Source organism: Gavia stellata, chromosome 9 (genome assembly GCF_030936135.1).
Source record: "Gavia stellata isolate bGavSte3 chromosome 9, bGavSte3.hap2, whole genome shotgun sequence".
Classification (NCBI taxonomy): Eukaryota; Metazoa; Chordata; class Aves; order Gaviiformes; family Gaviidae; genus Gavia; species Gavia stellata.
Genome location: NC_082602.1, coordinates 22,233,697 through 22,261,283, shown reverse-complemented (window position 1 = coordinate 22,261,283; position 27,587 = coordinate 22,233,697). Strand labels below are relative to the sequence as shown.

The 27,587-nt window shown below is 36.1% G+C and overlaps 1 protein-coding gene across 2 annotated transcripts in view; it reads right to left on the bottom strand.

Annotated features, from left to right (window-relative positions):
- Positions 1–566: 566 nt before the first annotated feature.
- PCGF5 (polycomb group ring finger 5) overlaps positions 567–27,587 on the bottom strand; it is a 29,603-nt gene continuing 2,582 nt past the window's right edge. Inside the window, exons 2-9 of one of the 2 annotated variants that reach the window (XM_059820924.1) lie at positions 18,618–18,714; positions 13,340–13,395; positions 13,158–13,217; positions 9,369–9,517; positions 7,938–8,036; positions 6,205–6,294; positions 4,204–4,263; positions 567–1,919 (exon numbers count right to left, since the gene is read on the bottom strand). In XM_059820924.1, the coding sequence (XP_059676907.1) occupies positions 1,872–1,919; positions 4,204–4,263; positions 6,205–6,294; positions 7,938–8,036; positions 9,369–9,517; positions 13,158–13,217; positions 13,340–13,395; positions 18,618–18,714 (659 nt within the window). In that variant the 3' untranslated portion in view covers positions 567–1,871. The remainder of the gene's footprint in view (positions 1,920–4,203; positions 4,264–6,204; positions 6,295–7,937; positions 8,037–9,368; positions 9,518–13,157; positions 13,218–13,339; positions 13,396–18,617; positions 18,715–27,587) is intronic. The other variant, XM_059820923.1, reaches the window with a different exon arrangement.

Genomic DNA, 27,587 nt, shown 5'->3' with positions numbered 1-27,587 from the left:
ACCCCTTCCCATCTGCAGTGTGGGCAAACCAGCGCCTATACCAGTCAGCACACTATGGCTGCAGAAGGGAGCAGCAGCTTCCTAAACATTTTGCTTCCCGAGGTTCACTGGCATCTGCACAATATGTGCGACCTTGACCTGCAATGGCAGGTTTCCTAAACAGACTGCTGCCAACAGCATCTTTATTTCTGCATGTCATATGGGCTTTGGAGTGCAGTGGTAGAAGTTAACCCAACTATATATGGATTCCTCCCTCAAGTCATCAATGTTAGAACTCCTACTAACGTTAATGGGGCCAATTTTAATCCACAACGTGCTACTTTTTCCTACAGAAACATACTAATGTACATGAACAAAAATTTACAAAGGAGTTACAGCCTTGCATCTATCTTTTATACTTGATCCCAAGATAGAATTTTCATTTTCTCTTATCTAAGTATGATTACTTCACTCTACAGTAGCTTCTGAAAAGTTCATTTGGTTCCTTTTTGCTGTATGCAAAAGGCATAAGAAAGTAAATAGTTATCTACAACACTAGCAGGTGCGTATTAAGTAGAAATTACTGAACTACAAGTATCTCCACAGAGTTTGAAGTGAAAAACTCAACTGATTTTTAAGCAGAGCAAAGACAACGGAAGACTACAGAAAACAGATGCGTTACTATGCTCCCTGCAACATTACCAGAAACCTCAATAAACATTCTATACTAGAACCATTACACTTGCAATACCTAAGGAACAATCTCTTTTTATCCAGCACCACCAGGTCTCAGGTGGTATTTTGGTCAGACTGCTTATCTTCAGTATTGCATGACCTCTAATTTTATGGAAATATGAATGAAAATTTCTGTAATGAATTCTAAACTCCAGATCATCACAAGAGATACATAAAGTAATTAAAGCTATATATTATTTTTGTTTTAGCATATTACATACCTCCAACCAATCCTAAAAGGAAATTCTTACTATGAAAGGCAGTAATTATGTAAAATTTCGCCTTGGTTGGAATCTTACAGTGAAATTTATTTGTTCCATAGAGACTTACTTTATTTTTAACTTCCTTTTTATGGAGGCTTTATCAGAAGAAATGTAATCTGACCAGAAGCCATTTTCCAAAAATAGCCAGTATCCCAAATTCCAATCTTTAGGGAAACCATAGAAAAGTGCAATCACAAAGGCTGCAATGCTTTTAAGCAATACTAGCAGAATCTATTTAGAAGATTTAAAATTACTGTTTTGAATTACCATGTTCTACATCTCTTGTTAAAGGTAATTAGTCTTCATTCACTGAAAAAGGACTGTTGCACACTCATGAGTGAGCTATACCTGGACCCATGAGAAGCTTATCAAGAAAAAGGTAGTGGCCCAATCACCACTTTTCTAAATAGATTTTCTATACAAAATATTTTCAAGGTATAATCCTTAGTTATTTGTACAGTACTCTATGATTTAAACAACAATATTCAGTAAAATAGTAAGTGTGTGAAACTGCAACACCACATGGAATGAGCACTCTGCCATTTTGCTAGTGTAATCAATATTAGGACCAGAAAAAATTTCTAACACGCAAGCAAAAATATTCCATAGTTTTTGACTCTTGACTGTACACGTCATGATTTTGGCTATGATTTGCAGCACACTCCTAAGATACACAAATATCTTATGCACATTTCAGTAGCAGAATGGCACTTGGCTTGCTCTAATAGAAACAACAGAGATGCAACTGACAATTTTAAGAAAGACAATGTCCTTATTTGCATGCTGAAATTCTGGTTGTGTCCCCCTAATCCAGGCACATCCATTCATTGTGCAATCTGTCGATGGGTAAACAAATAGTGCAGGATTCATCTCAGTGGGATCTGGACCTTTGGTCTAACCGAAGTCAATTCTAGGTCGATACTGAAGTACCATAGGGTAAGACTAAAAACAAAATCAAGAGAAAAACAACAAAAACAGACAAGAAAACATGAAGACATAATTCATAAAGAATACAAAGAAAATGCAATTAAAGATTGCCTTAAGAATAGCCAGAGCTTATCCCTAAGACACATGTATATGACAATCAGTTTTATTTGTATGAAATAATTCTATGCATTTCCACAGTTAAATCCGTACCTGTACTTCAAATCTACATGTAACCTCTAAGTCAGTTAGTTGCAGTTATTTGTCATTAATATAAAATTCCTGTATCTGCTTTTATATATTTCATGTTTTATATGTTTTACGACATAAATACTTGGGAATGCTCAAACAACTCCTCTTATTTCTGTGTTGCTGTGTTTGAGGAAGAGCAATCTTGAAATTTTGTACTTTCTAAAACAACATCCATTTATAGATGATGTACTTTGTTTGATTTTTATATATATGGAGGTTCCATAGCTATACTAGTAGTCAGCACTAGTTAATGGGAACCAGGCTACGCTGGTATTAAAAAGAAAAAAAGATCAGGTCAAATTGCTGTCAGCTGATTTTCTGAGAGATGAGGGCTAACTTCTCCCCCAAATCCAAACTCCTCAACTTCAGATTTAGTGACACATTTTTATTAGTTCTTACTGGGGGGGGAGGGGGAGGGGGGGCGGGGAAAGGCAAATCAACTGCTTGGATCCCTGAATTGGACAAAACTGTTGTGGAACAGGAGGGAAGAGTGGGTGGGTTTCCAGAAAGTGCCATGGAATACCTGGGCACTTGTTGCTGGAAGTTCTATTTTACTAAATGTCTTATTTTTTCAGTCTCTCAGCATTTGATTTAAGTCTGACGTTTTCCTCTTCACTTCAAGCAACTGTATGGGCTTAACTACCTCTCTGCCACAGGGCAGAGGAACATTGCTATTTTAAGTCTTTTTTTTATTGCAAATTTGGAATTATAAAGAATTATTACAGAAGCAATCATTAAAACCAGAAATATTTTACTGCATCCTTCAGATGCACCACAGATGAACTTCCGTGACCAAAAAAGAAAGATATCACTGCAGAGACCTATACAGATTAATAAACTTTCCATGCCATTGTAGTGAAATGATTACCAGAACTAAATGTGATCTTACTTGCTGGGGATTTACAAACTGGAGTGCAGAGAAATCAAAACATAAAACCAGAGGTACTCAACAGTAGCAGGAGCATTTAGGAGAGAAGACAGGGAGCACCATGTGTAGTCTGCATGTGCAATTAACAAACATGTATTTGTAGTACCATAAATTACTTGGTCTCTGATATTTTTTTTGCATAGGGTATGACTACCATATTATTTAAATGCTATTTCACATGTTTTTACTTTGATTATATAAATTGTCTCTAAAAGTATCTAACTGGAAGTGCACACAGGCAGAGACAGAGCAGTCACCTCACTGAAACTGCCATATAAACCAGCGAGGCTCAGTGTTTTTTGCAAACAAAATTACAAACCAACTGTATAAATAAAATGCACTATGCTGGAACAATTCTAATTATTGAAGTAAGCAGGACTGCAGTAGGTCACTCCCATCCATAGTGAGGAGTGACCCTCTAGCCTTAACTTTAATTTTTTGCTCAAGCAAAAATATTATTTCAAACTTCCCAAGTAACTTTTAGATATTAGTTCAAATCAAAATTCTCAATGAGGAAACTGAAATATTATTTCATACAGGTATGAACCAGTTTGATGAATGAAATTTAGAAATCAACTTCAGTTTGCAGGTTCTGGAGGTTTTGGCTTGTTATATTCTAGAGATAAGGCATTATTCCATTTCTAATTTTGAAAGATGTGAAAGGAATACAGTATTAAAAAAAATCTAACATTTCTTTACTCCATTAAAAAAACCATACAAATTGCCATAAAGAGATGACACCAATGTAGTCTCTTTTGATTCACACTCTTCAGTTTTGATCCCTTGTCAGTGACTGCCCAATGCTACTAGTTAGAAGGATGAGACAGGAAGAGGTTAGATAATCCTTCCAGACTGATGCAGATATCAGCCCACAAAATGATATCTCTCTAACAAAAAGATAAATGGCCTAATGTAAAGTAAAAGAAACCCCTAAACCTTTTGAATGGATTCTATTTATTCATTCAGTAAAGCTTTCTCTGAATGAATGAAAATGCTCAGGCCTCGCTCAGAGTTTTAGCACTTTGTAGTGAGGAATTATAAAAACTCCACAGCTTGGATTATAATTGAAGTGCTGACAAGACCTTAATGACTGTAGTATGTACAGTCGTGAGTGCCTCTTACCTGATAAAAAGTGCCATCCTGTGAGCAGACTTGCGAAGATGAGCAGTTCTGACACCGAAACTGCGAAGGAGATGATTGTCTGATCAGATAAGAGGCATCCACAGCTGGACATATACATTCACCATTTAATTTTTTTTTAAATTTTCAAATGTAAAGCTTAAAATTAATTTACTTATTTAAAACAGGAAATAATTCTCTAATGAATAAATGGATATTTTCCCTTTACTACTCTACCTCTTGTAAGGTCCACAGGTATGCCAGTAAAAGCTCATGGTGAATAGTACCAAAGACAGAGATAATGGATTTACTGGATCTTCATACAAAAGAAGAGATTGGTAATTAATTACCATCACAACTTCTGTTTTATAACAAGACCCAACACAGTTAGGGAAACCAAAATCAGAGAAGCCCAGATGTTACTGGATTTATTACCAGCACAATGTAATTTTTACAGGTTTTAGTTTGCCATCTCTGACTTCAGGGGAGTGATTTAAAACTACATAAAGGAAAAAATGAACACATACCTAACTATACCATGCATATGTAAACACAATTTACAAATTTAACCAAGAGTTGTCAACTCTTATATTCACTTAATGTTAAAAACGATAATTCTGACATTTTAAAAAAAATTTAACCTGTAAAAATAATGTCCATTTTGTCAAGATGATAGTTACTGTTGCTTTCAAACCAATGCAACTGCAAAAAGGCCATTTGTAGCCAGGGGCTGCAGAATTAAATGCCATGAAAGAATTCCATGATCACTAAAGTTGTTGCCTCAACATTTCCTAATAGTACAGCCAATGCTAACAAAAACATAACATGGGAAGCCAAACAAACACCCACTGGTTTCAAGGCGGTATTGGAAAAAATGCTACTTAAAGCTCCCTTATTGGTCCAATATTGGGGTTTCAGCACTCATCAAATTTAAGTGCAATATGACTTTCAAATTTAATGAATACTTGCCTATATACATTAACTCCCCTAATTCCTGTCAAAATCTATCCTTGCCCCCCTTCGGATTAAGGTAAAGCTTTAAGAAACTTGTGAATTGTTAACTCCACAGTGTGCTTAATCCTCTGTCTTCTCGGTCCGTGACCCAGTGCTTTTTATTCTGAGTACTAGGAAGCGTGGGGGGGGGGGGGAAGAGTACAGAAAGTTTGGAGTTTTCTACAGATCCGTACATTAACATATGTTAAGTGCTTAACCTTAGCTGCACTCCAATATAGCCTCCATTGGTAGTGATAGACAACAAATCTGCATATACTACAAAGCAATAAAGAGTGAAGAACAATCAACAGCCACACACAAACGAATGTATAAAAGAAAGAGAAGAAATGGGGATATGACTTAACAAAAAAAATTAGATATACAAGGCAATATAAGGGCTACTAAATCAAACTGAATATCAGACCTGAAAGAAATGTCTTTTAATAAGTTAAATATTGCAATTGTAAAATACACACATGCAGCAAGGAAAATCCATTTAGCTGTGTTATCTGGATGTTAGTGTTATACAGCGTATCTAAAAAGAAATATGGGTGTAGTATTAACAGAAACAGTAATAAAACAATTAGATTTCTCCAATAATTTTTCAGTGTCACTTTCAGTTTGCTCCTGAATAAAACAGACTCTTAATAAAGAACTGCTGGATGCAGATTCCCCAACTATTGTAACTCAAAAGGTCACTAAAAGCAAATTTGCAGAAAAAGAACAAGTGCTTGGGATTTCAGATACTTGACTTAAACCTCAGAGCAGAAGTTGCATGTAAACTTTGTATACCTGCTACTTTAAAGTTTCAGAATCTGCATCATGTATGTGCTGCAGGGTTTCACTCATAGGGTTTAACATAAGAAATCCAGAAAACATGCAAAATGCATTTTTAAATAAGGGGTTTTTGAAGGGTCACAGAATATATTTTGGACCAAGCTGTGAAAGCATGTATACTCTCTATAATAAATATACCAAAACACCATTTATTAATAATGTAACAGCATTTACGTTTTCGCCTCTTAGTCTCCATCTCGTCATATAGATGAATTCCATAGTATGATCCTTCCCCATGATTTCTCCATTGCATAGTACATCCAGCTTAAAATACAACAGAACAAACAGTAAGACAAAGGGCTGCAGAATTTTAATGTCTAAATGAACTCCTAAGTGAATCTCTGAGAGTTAATCCCTCAACTCCTATCATTATGCAATAATTTCATCAGACATGTATATCCAACCTGGATAAATACAACATACTGACAATAAACTACACTGCTATTTTCAATAGTAGTATTCCACTTTATTTCTTCACTTTTGTGTTTTCAATTAAGGTGTGGACAGAAGAAAGTCTACTAAACTAGGTAGAAAATCACTAGTAGACATACACTCCATATATTTATCAATACTACACACTATCTGCTTGAAGAGAAACCCTTGTACTGTATTTTGAAGGCCTTCTTGCTACATCAACGCTCTGTCAAACCCAAAGATTTAAAACAGAAGTTCTGTAATTTTCATTTTTAAAAATAAATAATAATGTAATTTTAAAAAATTACTTCAGAAATAGCTATAAATTACAAGAAAAATGCTCTTCTGAGTGTACAAACATGATTCTTCATTAACTGAAGACAAAATAAAAAAAAAAAAAATTAATGATCTTCTCTGAAAAATGACTGGTTTAAACTGTATTATAGCATCTTACTATCACCCTCCACTGAAAATATTTGAAAATTCTTTCATTATTATAGCCATAATGCTTTTCTGGTTTTTAGAGGAAAAAAAGGTCAAAATTTTGAAGTAAGCAGACACTACATAACACAAGACATTAAGGTGCCAGAGACAGTTTAAATTAACATAATTAACAAAACCAAATGACATCAAAACAACTGGTCAGCATGTCATGATACTGTGACAAACTCCTGCATATAGCTCCGAAACAACCTGTGCACCTAACCTAACTCAGCCCTACCTCTGACTAAAGCTGGGATGCTCCCATTTGTGCCTGCAGTTCATGGAGTCATTGACTCCTGTAAGAGAACTGGCTGAAGAAATAGTCTGGCTGAGGTCAAAATTCCTGTATCCCTGGGAAAAGGGAAAGCAGAGGCTGAAATCTCGTGCTTCCCAACTCCATCCTGCATCACAACTTCTATCACGTTAGCAAGTCCCCCAGGGAAGAGTCTTGGCCAAAATCAAATCACTCATGGAGCAAAGACCCTCTCTCCATCAAATTCTACCTAATTCCAGAGAAGGTGCAAAAAAAGTATCTGCATTTGGAAAGATTCAAATGGTATTGCTCCTCATGTCTTCATAATTACTGGATAGTTTCTTACATCTAAAGAAAATGAAACTGCAGAGTAATTTGTGTATGTCTAGTTGATTTCTCCTTTTCCCCAGTAGCTACTAGCCCAAAACTGTATTAAGGGACTTTTTTATTAGCCATGAGGAAAGAGAAAGCATTTATTTTTTACGTAAAAATATCAAAACCTAACGTATCTGTTCCTTCACAGGCAAGCAACAAACTGAAGTTACTAGAACTGTATGAGTTCCTTGATTAGCAACTTTAGTCACTGTGATAAAATTATCACTTCTCATTTAAGGGCAGAAAATGTAACTTGGAATATTGAACAGTACACAGTGACTGGGCTAAAAAATATTTCTCAAGTTCAAGTATGATTAAATTTCATAAAAAACTAATTCTTTGCAGGGAAATAAAAACACAAGCATTGTTCTTTCAAATGTACCTCATAAGAACTTGGAAGTTTTAATTTTAAGCTGAGAAACTTTTTGATAGTTCCCACGGTCACTCGAGTAGAGCAGCGGATAAATTTCTTCATTAAACCCTAAAGCAACAGCAACAAAACAGAAAAACCATGTTAGAAATTTTAGAGCATGTAAGCAATCTTTAATGCAAGAACAGCTGTAATTGATTTTTTTTTTCAACCAGTGATCAATTTTACTGCACTCTCTTCTAATTCAGAATGGCACCATAGGTTCATTTTTGTTCACTTTTTGCAAAATTTACAAGATGACAAACAAGTTCATTTAACCCATCTCTGGTTCTAAAGAAATTTCCAAATGATAGAAAAGGAAGGAAGGGAAAAAAAAAAAACCCACACCAAAACCACAAAAAGTCCCAGAACTTAAATAATCTAAGTGTCTGTGTTAGTAACATTGGGGGTCAAACAGATGTTAAATTTCTTAGAATTTCTTCGGTCCTTGAGAGAAAAAGGATGTAAAAACATCCTCAGATAATCTAGGTAAAATAGAGGGAAGCTATAAACCTGAGATGTGATCTATCATCACAGATTCTGTGATCCAGAACCTAATAGTTTTGATTCAACAGGAAAGCTGGAAATCTGAAACTCCTACATGGTGTTGGAGATACAGATTTCTTACTGTATATAGCATAAACAAACAGTGATAACACATACATATGTTTTCTTGCTGAATCAAAACTTTCTTACTGTGCAAAAACTTCTAAAATTATGCATGTAACACAGTACACAGAAAATATAAGTAGTGTTTTGTTTTACAAATTTTTAATATTTTTTAATTCTTGTCTTTGTAATTTAATAAAATATTATTAAAATCTAAGAGCATTTCTAAACACTTTCTTCTAGCCTCAATACCATTAGGTAATCTTCCCTTCAGCAGTTAGCAGGTATTACCCTACACATTTTACAGACGGAAGTGACCTGCCCAAGGCCACAGACAACACATCAGTGTCAGAATCAGGTTCACAGCTCAGAAGATCTGGATCCCAGTCATTCAGTGCACAACATATCTGAAAAGCAGCTTCATGCTGCTTGGTAAGACAGCAATCCTGAAAGCGTGAGGCAGCTCACCTACAGCTAGCTTTTTAAGTACCTCTGTGGTATGCTGTAATAATCTGTTGTGTAATGCAGTTATACACCACCAAGGCTGTAGACTACAAAACTGTAATCCATTAAAAAAAAAATCCACTGTCACAGATGGATTGCTGTATGAAACTGTATTTTTTACAAAATTCCAAGATGCCTTGAAATGTTTCAAACAAAAGCACTAAATAAGTGTGGAAGTGGAGACAGGTCACCACATTAAAGTCTATTATTAATGGTTATAAAATGATTTGGTTCCTGTAAGATGCTATTCTGCCAATAATAACAACAGCACAGATTATCTTTACTACTCACTTTGACTACATTATCTCCTGATTGCCCGTTGTTCCGTAAACAGTCGAGGCAAATAGCAATCTGTGGGTCACTCCTGTGATAGTCTTTATCTTCTTCATTTTCATCACACTCCTCATCCACTTTGGGTTTATCAGCTTTTGGGCTTTCATCTGTAAAATATGAAGATCGTATTATTTAAGTGTAAAATAATTAAAAGTCACAGTAGCAACAAACACATATTTAAAGTAATACTTCCTTTTCAAAAGCACATTTTTTCTTCAAATTAACTTTATAGTTTTTATTCAGCGCATTCTTAAATTGATCAATTTACAAATCTCTGAAAACAAAGTTTTACTATTGAAATTTTAATGTAATATGCAAACAACAGATTTCTATGTGACAGAAAATAATTAGGCTGATGGACCACTAATGGTTATGGCTGTCTGCTTCTGTTTGTGTCCAGTGATTAAAACCCTGCAACTGCACATGCATCAAGATCACCCAGTCACATAAACCTACTCTATGGTGTCACAGTTCACTGCCAAAAAATACTGCTTTTGAATAAACAGTGGAATAACTAATCCCAACACTTGTATATCAAAATAACACAGGTAATCAATTCACATTAACTGTCTGCTGCAATAACCCAGTGGAGACAAGTTCCTGAAATGTTATCACAAAGTAAGCTAAGGCAAGCTAAAACTTAACTTTCACCTACTTTTGACCTGGTCTAAGTAACATCACTGTAAAAACTCCAGGTGTCTCTATCCAGAAGGATTTTATAACTAAATAGCCATATACTTACTTATTCCCCTTTAAAAACAAAAAATATAAGAAAAGCGGAATGGTCCCCGTATTTTTTGGCAAAGCACATATATCCTATGTAATTACATATACCATGTTATGTCTGTTCGCTGATGCTGTTATATGTTCTATTGATTCCTGGTTAAAAATCTAATTCTTTGGAAAAGATTCCATCTCCTACAGTTTTCAAAGGTTTAGCAATGTTGAACACTCAAATGCTAAGACTAGCAAGTACATCTACATAAGGCAACAATGTATGTAAATAACCACCATACAAAGAACCATAAAATGGAGTAATTTTTACAGATTTGGAATACGGTATACAATAACCCTATTAAATATATTTGGTTTTTTCTGTATCCCCAACATATTTATTGTGATTTAAAACAAAGGCTGCTCTCTGTTGGAATAAAGCATTACCACAAGTAACTTGAATAAGCTACTTTTGCATTTTCTGAAAAACTTTCAGATCAAATTCTGCTGTTTTCCTACACTTACCACAAACTTTAAGTCATTTAGAAGAGTTAAGAAGAGAAAATAGAATGAAAACTTTAACAAATCTCAAGCTATGCCTAAGTTTCTAGACACAGTGATTAGTTCACTTCGTTTAGTTTACATATTCAAAATGAGTTTTAAGCTACGTTCATTACTTTTCTTTCATACTGTTTTGAAGTATTTTATAATTATAAAAGATTTGTCCACAAGTCCCTACTAGCTGTTGACCATTTAGTTGAATGTGCATCATACATACCTTTTGTTCCTATCATCTTGCTATAAACAGAATTTACAGTATCAAACTACAGATTATTTTTTTCTTTTTGTGAAAGCCCAGGAAGCAAAGTCTTTTAATCAGGCAGGTACAGTCTACCTGTCACAAGCATTTGTCTGAGATTCTGCTTATGATTCACAGATTCTTTGGCAATGCAAACATATAGACAACTTTCAGCAGTTATCACTGCTGAGTAATGGAGGAAGATTTAGTTATGCAGTTTGAAAAGTCCTGAAAGGCTAACCAACTACAGAACTAGGGAAATGAGCTAATTTCCAATCATAAAATCATTCCAGAAACAGGTCCACACACAAAAAAGTCGCATCTTTCAAAATATTCTGATAGAAATTCAAATACTCCTCTGTGTAAATGGCACCAGACTATTTACTAAAAAATCCTTGTAGATATTAGAATTAATGATGTTCGTACAGGCAGCCTCCAGAAATCGATGTGATGGCCCATTAGAGGCATGTTATTAAAGTTCAGTATGACAGAAGTTAAAAAAAAAAGACAAAGAAAAAAGCAAAAAAGAAATTTTAATCTCACCAAAATGGACTCCGTGTTCTCCAAGTCAAAAGCATCAAGCCAAGAACAGAAGACGGGAAAACCAAACCAACTCCCCACCCACCTCCACCCCTCTTTCCTTAAGGAGTAAATTGGTGTCTCATTTTTTTTCTCATCTTTCTTGCCAACCTTAGAAATTGTCTACTTCCTGTGCTTTTCTCAGATATTCAACGTAAAACTGATTGCCAGAGAGTGAGTCAATGTAAAGCTGTTTGCCCTCTTTCTTCTCCAGTTCAGACTGCAGAGGTCTAATAAAGTATGCTTCCTATCATCACCCATCAATTCTCTCTAGTAACCACTCTCCTAGTGGAGTCACCAATGCCCGAGATATGCTTTGTTGTTTGGGTTTTTTTTTCTTCTGATATGTGAAAATTGTAAGCCCTGGGTTTTTTTTTTTTTTTTTTTACAGAATTTGATGCTAAGGTTGGGAACTGTACTGTGACCTGTGGTAAATACATAATTGATGGACTCTTTTAAACTAGACTGACTATGTGATTGCAGGTGATGGTATTGACAACTGAGACAGTCCCTTCTTACTGAAATTATTCTCACCACGTGTTTATTCTCAGGCAAGACTCCAAATGCTTGTTTATGGCAGAAAATAGTTTAATTGCTCATAATTTGTCTCAATGAGTTATCATGACTTTTAAATGGTTTAGAGAGTCAAATTTCCATAGCCCAAGGACACAGTCACTAACAGAGCTGGATACATCTGTAGCTACTTAAAAGTATATTTTGAGAGTTAGAGCCTTCCTCTGATTCACAAAACAATCCAATCACTCATTACACTTAGTAACTTATCTCTGTTAGGTTTACCATTAAATTTTGGGAGGAAGGTAAGAACCAGAAGAATAAGCTGGTTAAAAGTAAGTCATATTCTACAAATTTGCAATTTATATATATTTTTTCTATCTATGTATATAGGAGAAAATAATTTTCTAAACAGTCAACAAATGTTTATATTTCATAAAAATATTTTCTAAGTATTTTTAAAACTGCATAGGTATACACTACACAGTATGTTGTAGTAAACTAATATAATTTCACCTAAACTGTCCTGCAGTTCTTCATTTAATTATATAATAAAGAACCTTGTCCATTATAAATGATGCCAAATGCAAATCAACAAAACTAGTGAGAAAGAAAATGAAATGTTATGAAGTTGAAAAGAAGATATTATAAAAAAATTGAGTGCAGAAGAGTATTGCAAGACATTTACTTGACAGTGATCCTTTACCAAAAATAGCTATTTCTTTAGCTTAGCAGAGCCTTTCAAAAATTCTTAAAAATCCCAAATCAAATAGGCTATGGTATCAAAACACTGATGTCAAATTAAAGGGGCATAAAAACAGTTGGATGTAGTCCTCACTTAGCACCTCAATACTGAGCTCTCAAAGTTCGTGGATCAACTACAAAAAAAAAAAAAAAAAAAAAAAAAGAACACCCCACCACCACCACCACCACCCCAAAAAAAAAGCATTTTGGAATCTATATAAAACATTTGTTTAGCATGTGTGGAAAACTGTTTTACTACTTGTCATAACTAATTCTTGACAACCTCCTACTTAACAGCTGGTCAAATTCAGTAACAGCAAATAATCTGTAAAAAAACTCAAGTAGTTCTGCATCTTGCTGTATTAAGAAAATTAAGAATTCAAGTGGAAAATCATCACCTTGTCCATTTTCTTGAGGTTTGTTTTTCTTCCAAAATTCGATCTCTCGCTGCAGTTCCTCTAGTTAACATCAAAGAACAGTAATGTGAATTTTTAAATCAATACTACAGGTGTATCATTAGAAATAGCCATTTTCCCTCCATCAACCCAAACAGGTACCCAAAACCAGATGAGAAACTTACGTTCTCGAAGTCCAGGCACCAGCTTAAATATAATTTCCTCTAAGGTGTTATCCAGCCTTTCAAAGGGAAAAAATACATTTCACATTAAGTAGAAACTAGCATTTTAAATATTTTTAGCCTTTAAATAACAAAAACCTTTGAATAATAAAACAAATTGCACGTAAATAATACATCCTGCAAAACCCAATTGATTTTAGCCTGAGAGACAACATGCATTAAAGCTTACCTCAACCACCTCTTAAATGGATTTCTTTCAGAATTAACAAAGGAATTTATTTTTAATGTATACAGACGAAAATGAAGCAAAAGAGAAAAAAAGTTATACTCTAAAATTGTCATTGTTTTAATTTGTGTTATCTGCAAACAATTGTGTTACTAAAAGGAACAAAGTGGAAAAGTAGTATCCAGTTTTAAGGTCCAAGCCATGAGCAGTAAGCATGAAAATCATAAACTCCATTATCATATTAAGTGTTCAAGTGCTTTGGTAATAAGGCTGTTATGAAAAACTGAACAGACTATTCCCTACCCATTACAACACTGACAAACCAGTCTTGGCAGGATAAAGAAGACCACAGAGCACCCGTGCTGCTCTGGCGAGACAGTTCTCAGTACCCAACATAATTCATTTAAACTATTTAAATATCTGCCGTGAGTTTGTCTACCAGATGACAGTACGCAGCACAGGCATGTCCTCTGATATCCTGATATTAGTGCCAGAAATGGCTGTTACAGTCCCTTCCAGAGGACACAGTGCATTTACCTTTGTTGCTGAAGCTAAAATATTTTTCTTCCCTTTTCTCTGAATTTTACCTACTCTCCTACCCATTTAATTTATCATCCACTTTCTAGTTCCACTTCCTCTCCCTGTCTCACCTATCCTTTGATTTCCTCTGTCTCTCATTCTGTTTCCTTTTCCTTTCTCCCCTCTGCCCTCTACATCTTCTCTTGTGAACAGTAACTAACTCCCACTGTCCACAGCCTAAACAAAAACCCATGACAAAACAAAGTACTAAGTAATACCACTAGAGAAATTAAGTACCTTCAGATTCAGGCAGAAGCTACAATACAGTAATTGCCTTTAGTATATTTTCAAATGCCTTTTCATCTCAATAATGATATCTATCTCTTTACATACATATATATTTGCATATATGCATACAGGTATGTGTACATGTTATTAGTAATACACTACAGGCCTGTTACAAAATGTATGTCTGTTCTCTATCTTTTGTTCACTAGCAGCGGCAAAGTAGGAAGAAGACTGAATGATTTTATTGTTGAGGAATGCCTAAAAGTAATTTTAATAGATAACAATTATCTTCTTATAATAAATCCATAAGCATTCCAGGTTCTCTTCTTTACAGAATTTGTATTTGTAATTGAAAGTTTACAATTAGACCTACTAGCCAATGATCATCTTCTGAGACTAGTTCCCTCTGTTATCCGTCAGTCCACGGAGACAGTCATACCATAAGAATACTCATGTTTAAGCTACAACCACCATCCATTTTTTAATTCCTTCTTCTTATAAGGACAAAAAAAAAATATTTCAGCAAGTGAAACAGACCTCCCCTAAAACAAAGAAGCATAGAGAGTACTTTCTCACAGATAAGGAAACCAAAATCATGGGATGTCTGAGCACTTAGCTTCTGACAGATGACAGTATAGGTCTACCTTTCCAAATGGTAGCCTCTCCTCTCACTATCTAATGCAATTACATGGTACTGCTTTCTGTGAAGTTCCCACGGCACAGCACTGGGAACTTGGGAACCTGTTTAGGAAATGGAATTCATTTCACATTGTAAGAAAACTCCCATCTTCATAACTTGCTCATTAAGATAAAAGAAATAAGGACTTCAAAAGAGAACATCACTACCTTAATTCAAAATCCCACTAACTATTCCTCAGGATGGTATAATACATGCTGTTTCTTCTACATTTATTTTTGAAAATTCCCACTTAGCACTTTCTAATTTGTCTTCAATGGCCCAAAACAAAAGTCACCGGTAATGCTGACATAGCAAGAAAACCAGTGTACTTAGCAAATTTACGATGCTAGCAGCAAGAACCGACTTCATATTCTAGTCAATGACTTTATTTTCTTTCAAAAATGAAACAAAAAGAACTGTTTCATCCTTATGAAGCATAAGCACTAATCAATACTTTAAAAAATGCAGAAAAAAAGCCCTGCTTACCTGATCTTTAAGTACAGGGAAACTAAACTTAAACTATTGGGAAAAAAATAGGAAATTACAAGAAGATTCTCAATTTCAGATGCATCTTACAGTGTTCCTATTATCCACGCCTATGAGCCCTCTAACAGAGATTTGTATTTCTGTGACTCGCATCTAACCCATTCCAAAACGAAACTACTTGACATAACTCCAAGTTCGGTCTCAGTCATTTAACATGATACTTCCTGTTAATGCTGAAAGAAAATCATTAATATTTTAGACACACCTCTTTCCACCCCCACATCTTCCAACCTCCAAACGAGAACATGTAGAAAGAAGAACCAAGCATTTATGTCAGCTTTGTATAGTTTCTTTTTTCACCTCTTCTATAATATTGAATGAGTTATATGATCAAAGCTACTCTCTGATAATTGCTAATTATCTGAAGCGAAGCAAACAAAGACTATCACTCAGGAAAACTTGCATGCAAAGAAGCATGCTACCAAGAAAATATGAAGCCTGCTTTCATGGTATAACCAACCCAGACCACAATATGGATGATGCAGAATTCTGCTAAATCAGGAAAGGGAATTCTAGAATTTAACATTCTTCCTAGGTTTTTGATTTTGGAGCTCAATGTTGAATTTCAGACTTGGGCTTATTGTTTCAACAAACCCTAAGTGCTGCCAACTAAAACATACATCTAAAAAAAGCACATAGTCATGAAGTTATTCAGAATTGAGTTTATAAAGTAGTTTATAAAGTTTATCTTAAAGATCTCAGTTAAAAATACTATCTAGAGTGTTCAACGCCATTTCTTACAAAATGACTGCATTCTTGAGCAATGATAGCGCTGGTCTCTACAGTCAGAGTAGAAGACATGTATTAAGTTATGCAGGCAACATCCAAAAAAGATAATTCCATTACACTGCTCACATGCTCTTCTGAATGTTAGTTTAGCAAATGTTTAAAACTGTTTCATAGAATAAAACCACAAACTACCAGCTACATGCAGTTTGTTGGCAAATAAACCCAATGACTCTAAAAGGAGTTTCAGGAAATAATCACAGAGAAAATAGCTCTTCCCACATTTCTGGCTTGTGGTCTCAACTTTTCTCACCCTTCTATCATTTCCTGCTTAAAGCATATTATTATTTTACTAAACATCTACTAGGTGTTTCAGAAAATGCATTTTTTTTTCAGCTCCTATGAAATGGTCCTGTCAGAATAAAAGAAATATTTCTAAAATGCTTTTGTTTTCAGCTTATTAATAGGGAAAGGGACCTGGGAGTCCTGGTGGCCAACAGGATGACCATGAGCCAGCAGTGTGCCCTTGTGGCCAAGAAGGCCAAGGGCATCCTGGGGTGCATCAAGAAGAGTGTAGCAAGCAAGTCGAGGGAGGTTATCCTCCCCCTCTACTCTGCCCTGGTGAGGCTGCATCTGGAGTACGGTGTCCAGTTCTGGGCTCCCCGGTTCAAGAAGGACAGGGAACTGCTGGAGAGGGTACAGCAAAGGGCTACAAAGATGATGAAGGGACTAAAACATCTTTCTTATGAGGAAAGGCTGAGGGACTTGGGTCTTTTTAGTCTGGAGAAGAGAAGACTGAGGGGGAATCTTATCAATGCTTATAAATACCTAAGGGGTGGGTGCCAGGAGGATGGGGCCAGTCTTTTTTCAGTGGTGCCCAGTGACAGGACAAGAGGTAACGGGCACAAACTTGACCATAGGAAGTTCCATCTAAACATGAGGAGGAACTTCTTTACTTTGAGGGTGGTGGAGCATTGGAACAGGCTGCCCAGAGAGGTTATGGAGTCTCCTTCGCTGGAGATATTCAAAACTTGCCTGGACGCATTCCTATGCAATCTGCTCTAGGTGAACCTGCTCTGGCGGGGGGGTTGGACTAGATGTTCTCCAGAGGTCCCTTCCAACCCCTGTCATTCTGTGATTATGAACTCTGTACAGCATCTTCTGTTACGGCTGACACAGCGCCTCAGACACTGACAGGAGATCAGAAAAATACTTACGGTAAATATCTACATAAACCCTTTTAGCCCTACCCTTCCAAAACCCATTCAGATGATAAAGACTTAAGCTAATAACACCCTTTAGAGTTGCTGAACTTAAATCTCTCTCACCTATCCTCTCAGTATTTAACTGAAGCATGGGAATTGCCCTGCACACACATTATCCGTCAAAAATCAAGGCAAAATACAACAAACTGTAGCAAACACAATGACATTAGGAAATAATACCAACCCTAGTAAATTCCAGATGTAAATATGTATTTTAACATTCATGTAAGAATATTTCTTCCTAAGTTCACAGCAGTATTACAAACTAATAATATGGGGGGGGGGGGGGGAGTGTTGGGAGTGAGGGCAGGGAGTGGCTTCATCATTTTAGGAAAATATGAAGTTCTTCCACTTACGACGACATTTCTTGATTTCCCTGTACTATACTTGTAGGATGACTATCACCTTTGTTTCAACATAACATCACTAAAAGAGAATCCAGAATTTCAAGAAAAATAATTGTTTAAACAAAGATGTGTTATTGTGATATTAAAAATGCAAACTCTCAAGAAAGGGCACTTTCAGTGTCAAAACTTTCTTTCATGAGTGTCTTTTCATTAATCTGACAGCAGATTTCAATTCAGATTGGTAAATCTACGCCCTGGAAAACATTCAGTTATTTACGTGATTCATTTTCTACGTTGTTCTAAGAAGGAAAAAAAGTTGCATGCAGTTTGGAATGCCCTAAATCATTTCAGAAAAGAAACTCTAGACTTTAATTTCATGTAAAGAATAACAGGTAGCTGGTTCATGTATTTGTTTAATAGAGGTATTAAAATATTTATTTTAATTTCTGCAATATACCCAGCTTTTCTGTGTCTTTCCCTTGTCTTTCCTCCTTTTATTATATCTGAAAAAACTCAATTTACAATCTACTGGGAGATGAAAAATTGACAGAATCTATGGCCAAGAAGAGTCGATATATGTATTTTACAAATAAGCAAAAAATTTAATTCCTTTTCAGGATAAAGATATTATGATTTTTTGTTGTTGTTGTTCCATTTCAGCATACATTGTGCAATGTCATCTTACCTTAACATTTCTAGTGGATTGGTCTCATGCACTTGGTTGCCACACCTGGGACAGTCATTGCTATCTTCAAAGTGTTGAACAATACAAGTCTTACAAACTGAAGGACAGAAAAAAAAAAAAGAAAGAAAAAAAAGATTAAGAAAACTTTAGATTAAGATCTAAATAATATTGCTTGAACATGACCTAATGATACCAGCTAACTACTTCATGCATCAAAGATAAGAGTTTTATTTTAAAGCAAATAATTACGATGTACCCTATGCATTTTCTGTTCCTCAAAGCCATAGCTAGTTCTGCTCTGCCAAGACACTGAGTTCAGCAGCACCAAATTCAGCAGAACAGGTTAGACAAGTGCTGCTCTACAGTATGCAGTATTTTTACTACTTATAATTCTCCCAGCATCATAAAATGCACAACCCATACTATGTAACACACGTAAAGAACAGGTTCTGAGAAAGTGCATGCTGGGGAGCTCTAGCCCAGCAGAGCCAATCTTATAAGCCAATGACTTATGCATATTATTTTCTTTCCAGCAGTGTTGTTGGCAACTGAAAATACTGTTGTAAATACTTCTCGTAAGAAAAAAGTTCACAGAAATTGTACACAGGTTCAAGGTGGGTATGTTTCCCTTTTGACATAGCACCTTCAAAAGCAATGACAGAACTTACAGTAAACATTTAATACTTGAATCTTACAATGAAAAATCAGGATCATGACCATGGCAAGTATAAACAAACCCAAACCAACAACAATGGGAATTTAAAATCCAATAAACTGAAATTAAACAAGGTGCTACACTACTGTTGCTTCCAAATGATTAATTGCAGACTGTAGATTTTATTGCCATTAATAAGAAAATGGAAGCCAAGCTGATGAGAACAAATATGCCTGCTATTATTATTCCATTACAACATTCTGGATGGAGATAAACTCCATCCTCTTTTATTATTACCTCACCTAAACTGAAATGAGAACTGCAAATTCATCAGTAAATGGACTGAAAAAATAAATGGACTGCTGCAATCGCAATATGCTTTCTGCTGAAACACTGTAATTTCTTTCATCTATTACCTAAAGAACTAAAAGTACCTCTAAAACAAGCTGGTAAATCCTAATTATATGACAGTATTTAAGGAATCTTGAAATTCCTTTAACAAATGTCACCTAACAAGCAAAGCCTGCATTTATCTTTGCCTTAGTATGCTCAGAAGAGTTACTACAAATCAGCTGATGCTTATAATGTACACACCTTAAACCTCTGTACAGGTGTTTTCTCCAACTGCTTTAAAACACTAACTTAAGGACATTAACTTCATAGCTTTGGTTGAAATTACAATGAACTTTCCCCTTTAAGTCTGACGGACAGACTTCAGAGCTCTCTGGCTGGTTCTTGGTGCTCTCCCCAAGCTAAATGGCTCTAGCAGGGCTGGACGCAGGGCAGATTTCCAGTCATCTGGTAAAATGAAGTCAGAACGCCCACGAGTCCTGCCAAACAAGCCCAGTCAGTGGGGCGCAGTGCTGTCCTCTGCACATGGGGACTCCAAAAGTCGAGAACACTGATGCTATGAGAGCACCGCTCAGCCCTAGGGTATGAGTTAATCTTTTCTTAACCTCAAGTTATGAAATATTTAGCACTGGCATACAGATGCAAGAACCTGTAATCACAGACCTCTTCTTATGTCACAGATCTTTTACAATTTGTTAAATTACTAGACTTAATTGATTTTTGCACATGCATTCCCTAACACTTCCACTGGGTAGGAAGTCTAGTACAGAGCAGCAAATGCGATGTTTCGCACCTACAACACTTCTTCACTTTTCTCTAGCCATTTTATAACTAATACTCCTAGGACTAAACATTTTGCTACTACACTTACAGAATACAAAGAATTTCATCACCCACATAGAAGTTCTCATGCCAGCCCAACAGAGCATTTAAGAACACGCTTAAATTAAAGCGAAGTCTGAATAACTTGTAAAATATATGTAGTTAAGATTTCTATAATCTCGCATTAATATGACTGAGAATCTCCTCTAGAACTGAAAATAACAGAAGTTATCCTTGAAATTGAGAAGATATGAAGATTCTCAGCTCAAAGTTTTTCTTAAGACATAGCGTCTGCACACATTCAACCCAGGGGCAAACATCACAAGGTGGAATTCTTTAGCTGATCAGTAGCTCCTCAGCCATCCCAGCTCCCATAACTATCTGAACTATCTTTCCTTCTGTCACCCACCTGAAATACAAAGAAGCACAGGGAGCAACTGAAGGCATAGTTCACTAATCAAAACCCAGCCGCATACACACAATGATATAATAGGGAAGAGGCACAGGCAGTAACATATATACAAAAATCACCTCTCCCAAGAACATCAATCACTGTTCTCTTTCCTTAAATTAATGCACTAGCTGGATAAGGGTTAGAGCTTTCTGATTTCAACTAGCTATGCCAAGATTAAATAGATGTGGGATTTTTTTAATTTCTTCACCTACATCTAGTGTTGACATTTTTAACTGTGTTGTTTGCTTTAGGTACAATTTATATTATTTTGCACTTTACCTTAATTTGGTTTAAGTTTTGTAAGATTTTAAATAGATAAGAACATGACATTGCTCACCAAAATATGTCATGAATCTGCTCTCCAGTGCTCCCTTTAAACGAACATCCTGATTCTAAGCACAACTTCCAGTACCTTCAAAGGTAACAGAGTGTACCCTCATTTCAGGCACACAGCCCTGGAGAGGAAGGGGTGTTGTATAGTAACATGTAATAAACAAAAAGCCCTCTCACCTGTAGCTAGATAACAGGGTGCATGCTTGGTCCCCTGAGGTCAGGAAGTGTCACAAGTGGGTCTCAGATTCACACATGAAAAAGCAGCATTACTGTCCCAAAGTTATACTTTTTGAACAGGCATTGCCGTAAGGCATAATGCTCTGTAAAAACACGTACTAAGGAACAAATAGATACCCTACAGGTGTCCAGACCTGAATTACTTGCAAGCAGCCACCAATGCCATTCAAGTGCACAGATAGAATTTGATTAGCGGGCCAAACACCATAATGTAATATTCTCCAAAAATGTTCTTGCTTATCTTCAAACTGATTATTGTACCTTTACTTTCTTGATACTACCAGTAGTCCTGAAGATTGTACAAAAAAAATGGCTCCAGCTAAATCACAAGCATGTCATGTCATTTGAATTGAAAAAACCAACAGCCAATAACACTAATTAATATGAAATTCTGATGCAGTGTTCATGAGAAAGCTAGGATGAAGTGAGCTTTTCTTTCTGAAATATGCCATGCTGGTATCATGTCATTCATTTATCTTGCTCTTCATGTGAAGTGAAAAATGAGCCAATCATAAAAAGGTCCTACTCTAAACATGACAGGAAAATCAAAACAAAAGACAATGTGGCACAAAACCATGATGGAGAAGGTTCTTTAATTGATAATAATATGTATTGTAATCACTGTAAAAAATTAAAAATATTTTAAACAGAAGACTGTACGCATAGTAGCTAAACTGCATTTACATTTATTTATTTAAGCAACCCAGAGATTTTTAGAAAGAAGATAGTCTAGAGAAGGAAATACTGCCATGAATGGAAGTAGTTAACATTGTTAAAAATCGTATCTGCCCCGTTCATTAATGGAGGGGATATCTTCTTCCGATTTATCAAAAAAAAAAAAAAAATCAGGACATTTTTGGTGCATGATTCTTCTATATTATTGAAGTAGAGAGCATCAAAGCAATAAATGTAGAGATACTAGGCTTGCGTGAAGTAAACCAAAGGACTAAACAGGATTAACCTATTAAATCTGATGTCAGAGTCCTAGAATAAGCACTTCTTGAATGACTTCAATGAGAATGAAAAGAACCATATTCAGCCCAAGCTTCTCAAGGAATCTGTGATATATGCTACTGTCAATTGAGCTCTTCAACTGCAGCACGTGGTATCTCATAATCCTGGTATCTATATCGTGCTGACGGGGGAGATGATACACTACTTCTGTCAGGAGAAAGCGCACAGATTAGTGGCGGGTGATAACAATACTGATGAGAACCGCAAGGTTAAGAATCATTTGCTATCTCAGGAATTCCATTAGTTGGAGAACCTCAATTTAAAAAGTGTGGGGGAAAAAAGGCTGAGAAGCTAGTATGGTGATGAAGTTGTGAATTCTAACACAGTTGTGAATAACGGCCATATGGAAATTCAGCTGAAAGTCGCTGAGGTAAGTAACATAAGGGTTTGGTTTACTCTAGACCTTTTCTGACTTGACTTCTCAGAAACTGAGCTTAGGGATAAGTCTTTTTCAATGGAGAGCTGCAAGTGAGATGGAGTTCCTCTTCTGCTAGCTCCTATAACAAAGGAAGGGGTTGGTCTTCATTTTTTTTTTTGTAAGCCTCCTGTCCAGTAGAAACAGCAGCATCTCTATGGAGCCAGTCTTTCTAACCTGACACCAATTTTAAATGATTGATAAAGAATAAAGAAATTGGAAAAAATGGTATAAATGTAATTGGTATTGGTCAATATTAATTTTGGAATTGATAAGCCTAACCCCTAACATTCTCTTATTTCAGAATTTTTTAGCAATGGAAACTAAGAGGATTAGCACAAAAATTCTTCAAAAGGATTAGCAGTGGCTTCGTATCAACACCAGAGTGGTTTTTTTTTTCTGTAAGCAATTAGTATTAGCCTCCTTCAGAAAACATTTCCCTGTGTTTTAAGAAAGCTATGCCTGAAATTCTTTGAAGAGAATTTAATTCCCTTCACTTCCTCTTGGGATCTCTGCTCCATTCACGTCAGAGAAGTTCTCAAAGTCTGTGATGAGATGACGCTGATCTGACTGCTTTGAGAAGGACTCATTGAATTGTCTTGTAAAGATACTTTAAACTTGGCTTTACTAGGCTTTTAGTTTGTTTTCCAAAATAAAGACAAATAGGACCTGAGGTATGGCTTTCATTTACACCTAGAAGAAATCTGAAATTACTACTGTTCGGAAGAACCCCATGCCACAGGATAGATAACTAACACACTTATTTGAAGTCAGATGATTGACTCCCCAAAACCTCCCAAATACTAAACACTGCTAAACATAAAGCCTGCTAAAATCCACAATAACGTAACTTGAAGAAATATTTATAATATAAACCAATCTATGGAAAGGAACTGAATTCCTCAGTCTGAATATATTTATGTGGTCTCTTCATACCTTTTTTTTGAGGGAAGATGGCACCCTTGGAAGCCATGAGTGGTCCGAGAAAGGGACTAATGATTAATGATGAGTTTAACCTCCAGTGTAAGAGAGGTCTTTGAGTAGAATATATACAGACAAAACATCATAAGGAACCAAGAATCTTAAGTCAATCCTATACGGGTGCATTCCCTACCCCAACAAACATACAGATCTGGATCAAGTCTTTGTGCAGTCAGCTCAAATCACGAGATCATCTTATACCATGAAAAACCCCTTGAAACTGTAAATCAATACTACAGTAATCTAAACCAACTTTTGCTTTATCCTATGTAAAGCTATGATGCTATGAGAATTTGTCTGTCAAAACTAAATGTGATTTACTGATAGCAATGTAAAAGTAAAAAATACACATAAATTCTCGCACTCAAGAATAATGAACTGATATGTGATACTCCTAGTAGGAGTAGTATCATCAGCCAGTATTTTCAGATATGAGAGGTATAATCATCCTCTGTTATTCTCAATATAAAACACTGAATATTTTTCAAAGCCTATCACTTTGAAGTTTTGGAGAACGAGATGAAGTCTAACTATTGGGTGTAAAGGGTAGGGAAAAAGGGAATCTTTAAATACAATTAAATTATAGATATATTTAATTTACCACCTTAGTGGGGCAAAAAACCCAAAACCAACCCCAAACCAAAAACCTTTAACGCTTCTGGTACAGATTAACAAAATGACATGGTTTCACTTGCTTTACTGTAGGTCATGTGTGGCAGCAAACAGGCAAAAGAAAACAGCTTAACCAAAATTTAGACAGTTTGCAGAATTTTCAGGTATGTGCTACACATGCCAGTGAAATGAGGACCTGAATTTCATGGTTGTACCATGACACTTCAGATGAGCAACAATAAAAGTTAAACTCACATAAGATGATTTACTACAACTGATAAAAGTACTTATGTGACACATGCTAGTTGGCCGGCAACCATAACATACTACACAATGCTATGTTTTCCAATACAGAGATATCTGGTTCGCACATTCTTTCAGATCTTTGTAATCCACTGAAAAATACAGATAAAAGTGTCACGACTGTGCTGTATGTCATCTTATGCAAACAAAAAAAGTACGTATCTTATGCATACCTACACACACATTGTTCAATGAGAAAACTCTTCCTAAGTTATTTTTTAAATGCTGGTTAACAAGGTACCTAAATAAAACTTCATACTGCATTTTTTAAACAAAAGATTCTACAAAAGAAAGTTTAATTAATTAATTGTGGGACAAATTCTTTGTCAGAACCCATCCTTTGAATTCTTCCAAGAATGTCCTCTCTCAAAGTTAATCACTCTTTGATCCAGTGAGCAAAGGAGGGGCACAGGATACGCACAGCTAGTAGAACATCAAACCCATCTCAGTGATGGCATAGAGATATAACAAGTCATTTGGTATGTTTAATGGAGTATTTAATTAGCTACCTTAAACCTGCTTTAAAAGCGCTTACTTTTAGGGAAAGTGCATAAAAACAGGACAGAAAACTTTAATATACTTAACTACCCTTCTCAGAAACGATACATGTGAGACTACTCCACCATTAATTACAATTACCAGCCACAGTCAAACTGGATTCCCTTCTCTTAAAAGGGAGAGATAATTTCAGTATGTGGTGATCAAGAAAAACTTTCTGGGTTGATAATCTTCTATTTCAAAATAAGACAGATCTGCTAACCTTTAAGACCTGCTACATGCCATTGACTGAAGCTTCTGCAGGAGAGGAAGTATGAAAGCAGGTCAGCTTTCTTGTCTGATGGTGGGAAACTTTGCTGCAGTGAAGTTCTTTTGGGATCTGCTGGTGGGAGCATAAGTTTTTAGCAAAATCTGAAAAACACTCTGGTTCCAAGATGACCTGTTTGACAGTGAAAATTACATCTCTGGTCATTTTCCTGCATGGAAGAACATTTCTGAAAGTTCCTAGACTGCATTGGTTGACAATTTCTTAAGGCAAATACTAGAGAGACCAACTAGGAGTAATGCACCACTTGATCTGCTGTTCATAAACAGGGAAAAACTGGTGATGAATACAGCCGCAGATGCAGCTTGCCTTGCAGTGACCACAGGAGGACTGAGCTCAGGATCTTGAGGAAGGATACAAAGTTCAACACCAGAGTTAGGATTCTGAACTTCAGGAGATGGGACTTCAGCTTGTTTAAGCAACTGCTAGTCAGATTTCCCAAGGAGGCTACCATTAGAAAGAAAAGTACTTCAGACAGCTAGCTGTTTTTCTCTAAAGAAAATTTATTTCAACCTCAAGATCTAATGAGCCCATTGTACAGGGAATTTTGTCAGAACTGCTTAGTGCACAAGAACTGCTTGGTGCACAAGCTTCCTAATTAATATGCAAAACTAGAGCATATTAGAAGTGGAAACAAGGGTGGGAAACAAAAGGATATAAAATCATTGCTCTGGCACTTAGGGACAAAATTAGGAAGGCCAAAGCCCAGACATAGCTAAAACTGATGAGGGACATAAGGGGATCCCGCAAGTAGACTAGTAGCTGAAGGAAGTTCAGACAAAATGTGGGTCTGCTAATGAATGAGGGAAACAACTTAGGAATAGATTATGTAGAAAGGCTTGATGTCCTTAATATCTTTTTTGTCTTGCTCTTTCCAGGCAAAGCCTGATCCCAGATCTGCATGCATACCATCATGATTTGGTAAGCAGAGGGATGACCAGCAGCTAGGGAACAGCAGGTTAGGGCCTACTGAGAAAAGCTGGATGTATTCAAATCTATAGGCCAGGTAGGATTCACCAAGCTGAAAGCTTATCACCATAATTATGGTGATTATGGGAGGTGCCTGATGACTGGAAAAGGGCAGTGTGTTATGCCTACCCTTAAGAAAGATGGGAAGGATGTCCCAGGTAACTATAGTTACAGTCTCCCCTAGCTCCCTGGAAAGATGGCAGATCACGTCTTGTCCCTTGGAATCAATTTCCAACTATATGAGGGACAAAAACGTAATCAGGAATAGGCAATATCAATTCACCAAAAGCAAATCACGTTTGAGGCTAGTAGGTGATCTAATAACAGATGATACCATTTGAATAGCAGTTACAGGAGTGACGGAGGCCAGCTCTTCTTGGTAGTGGCAAATACTATCATAAGGAGCAATGGTCACTAGCTGTTGTTTGGCAAGACATTCAGAAAAACTTCCTCACTAGGTAAAGAGCGTAGCACTGGAAATGGTTATTGAGAGAGGCTGTGGAGACTCCACACTTGGAAATTCACAACTCAACTACACAGAGCCATGGCTTGACATGGTATAGTGTTGGCAACTAACTTGCCTCATGCATGAAGTTGGCCTAGACAACCTCCAGATGTCCCTTCCGACCAACACTTCTACAACTGTGTAAACAGCTGATATTTTTTAAGACACTAAAGAACATTCCTGAGGAAAGTTTGTTTTCCAAGTTTTGTAAGCGCACACTGTACTAAACAACGGAGTGACGCAGGAGACAGATGATGGGACATACCCTTTAGCTCACATCTAGCCTGCTTCAACCAGTAGTTCTTAAACATCCTTGACAACTGTGTAACAGACTAGAAAAAAAGGTCTCAGTCCATAAGAGAAAACCATTCTGTTGCAAGTAGCAAAAAATAAATGAAGTACTGAATTTGCAGAATATTAATTATTTTGCAGTAATATAAGCATTTCCTTCCGAACAGAGATAGGCAAGTTTGTACTGCTGATGCCCAAGTTGCAC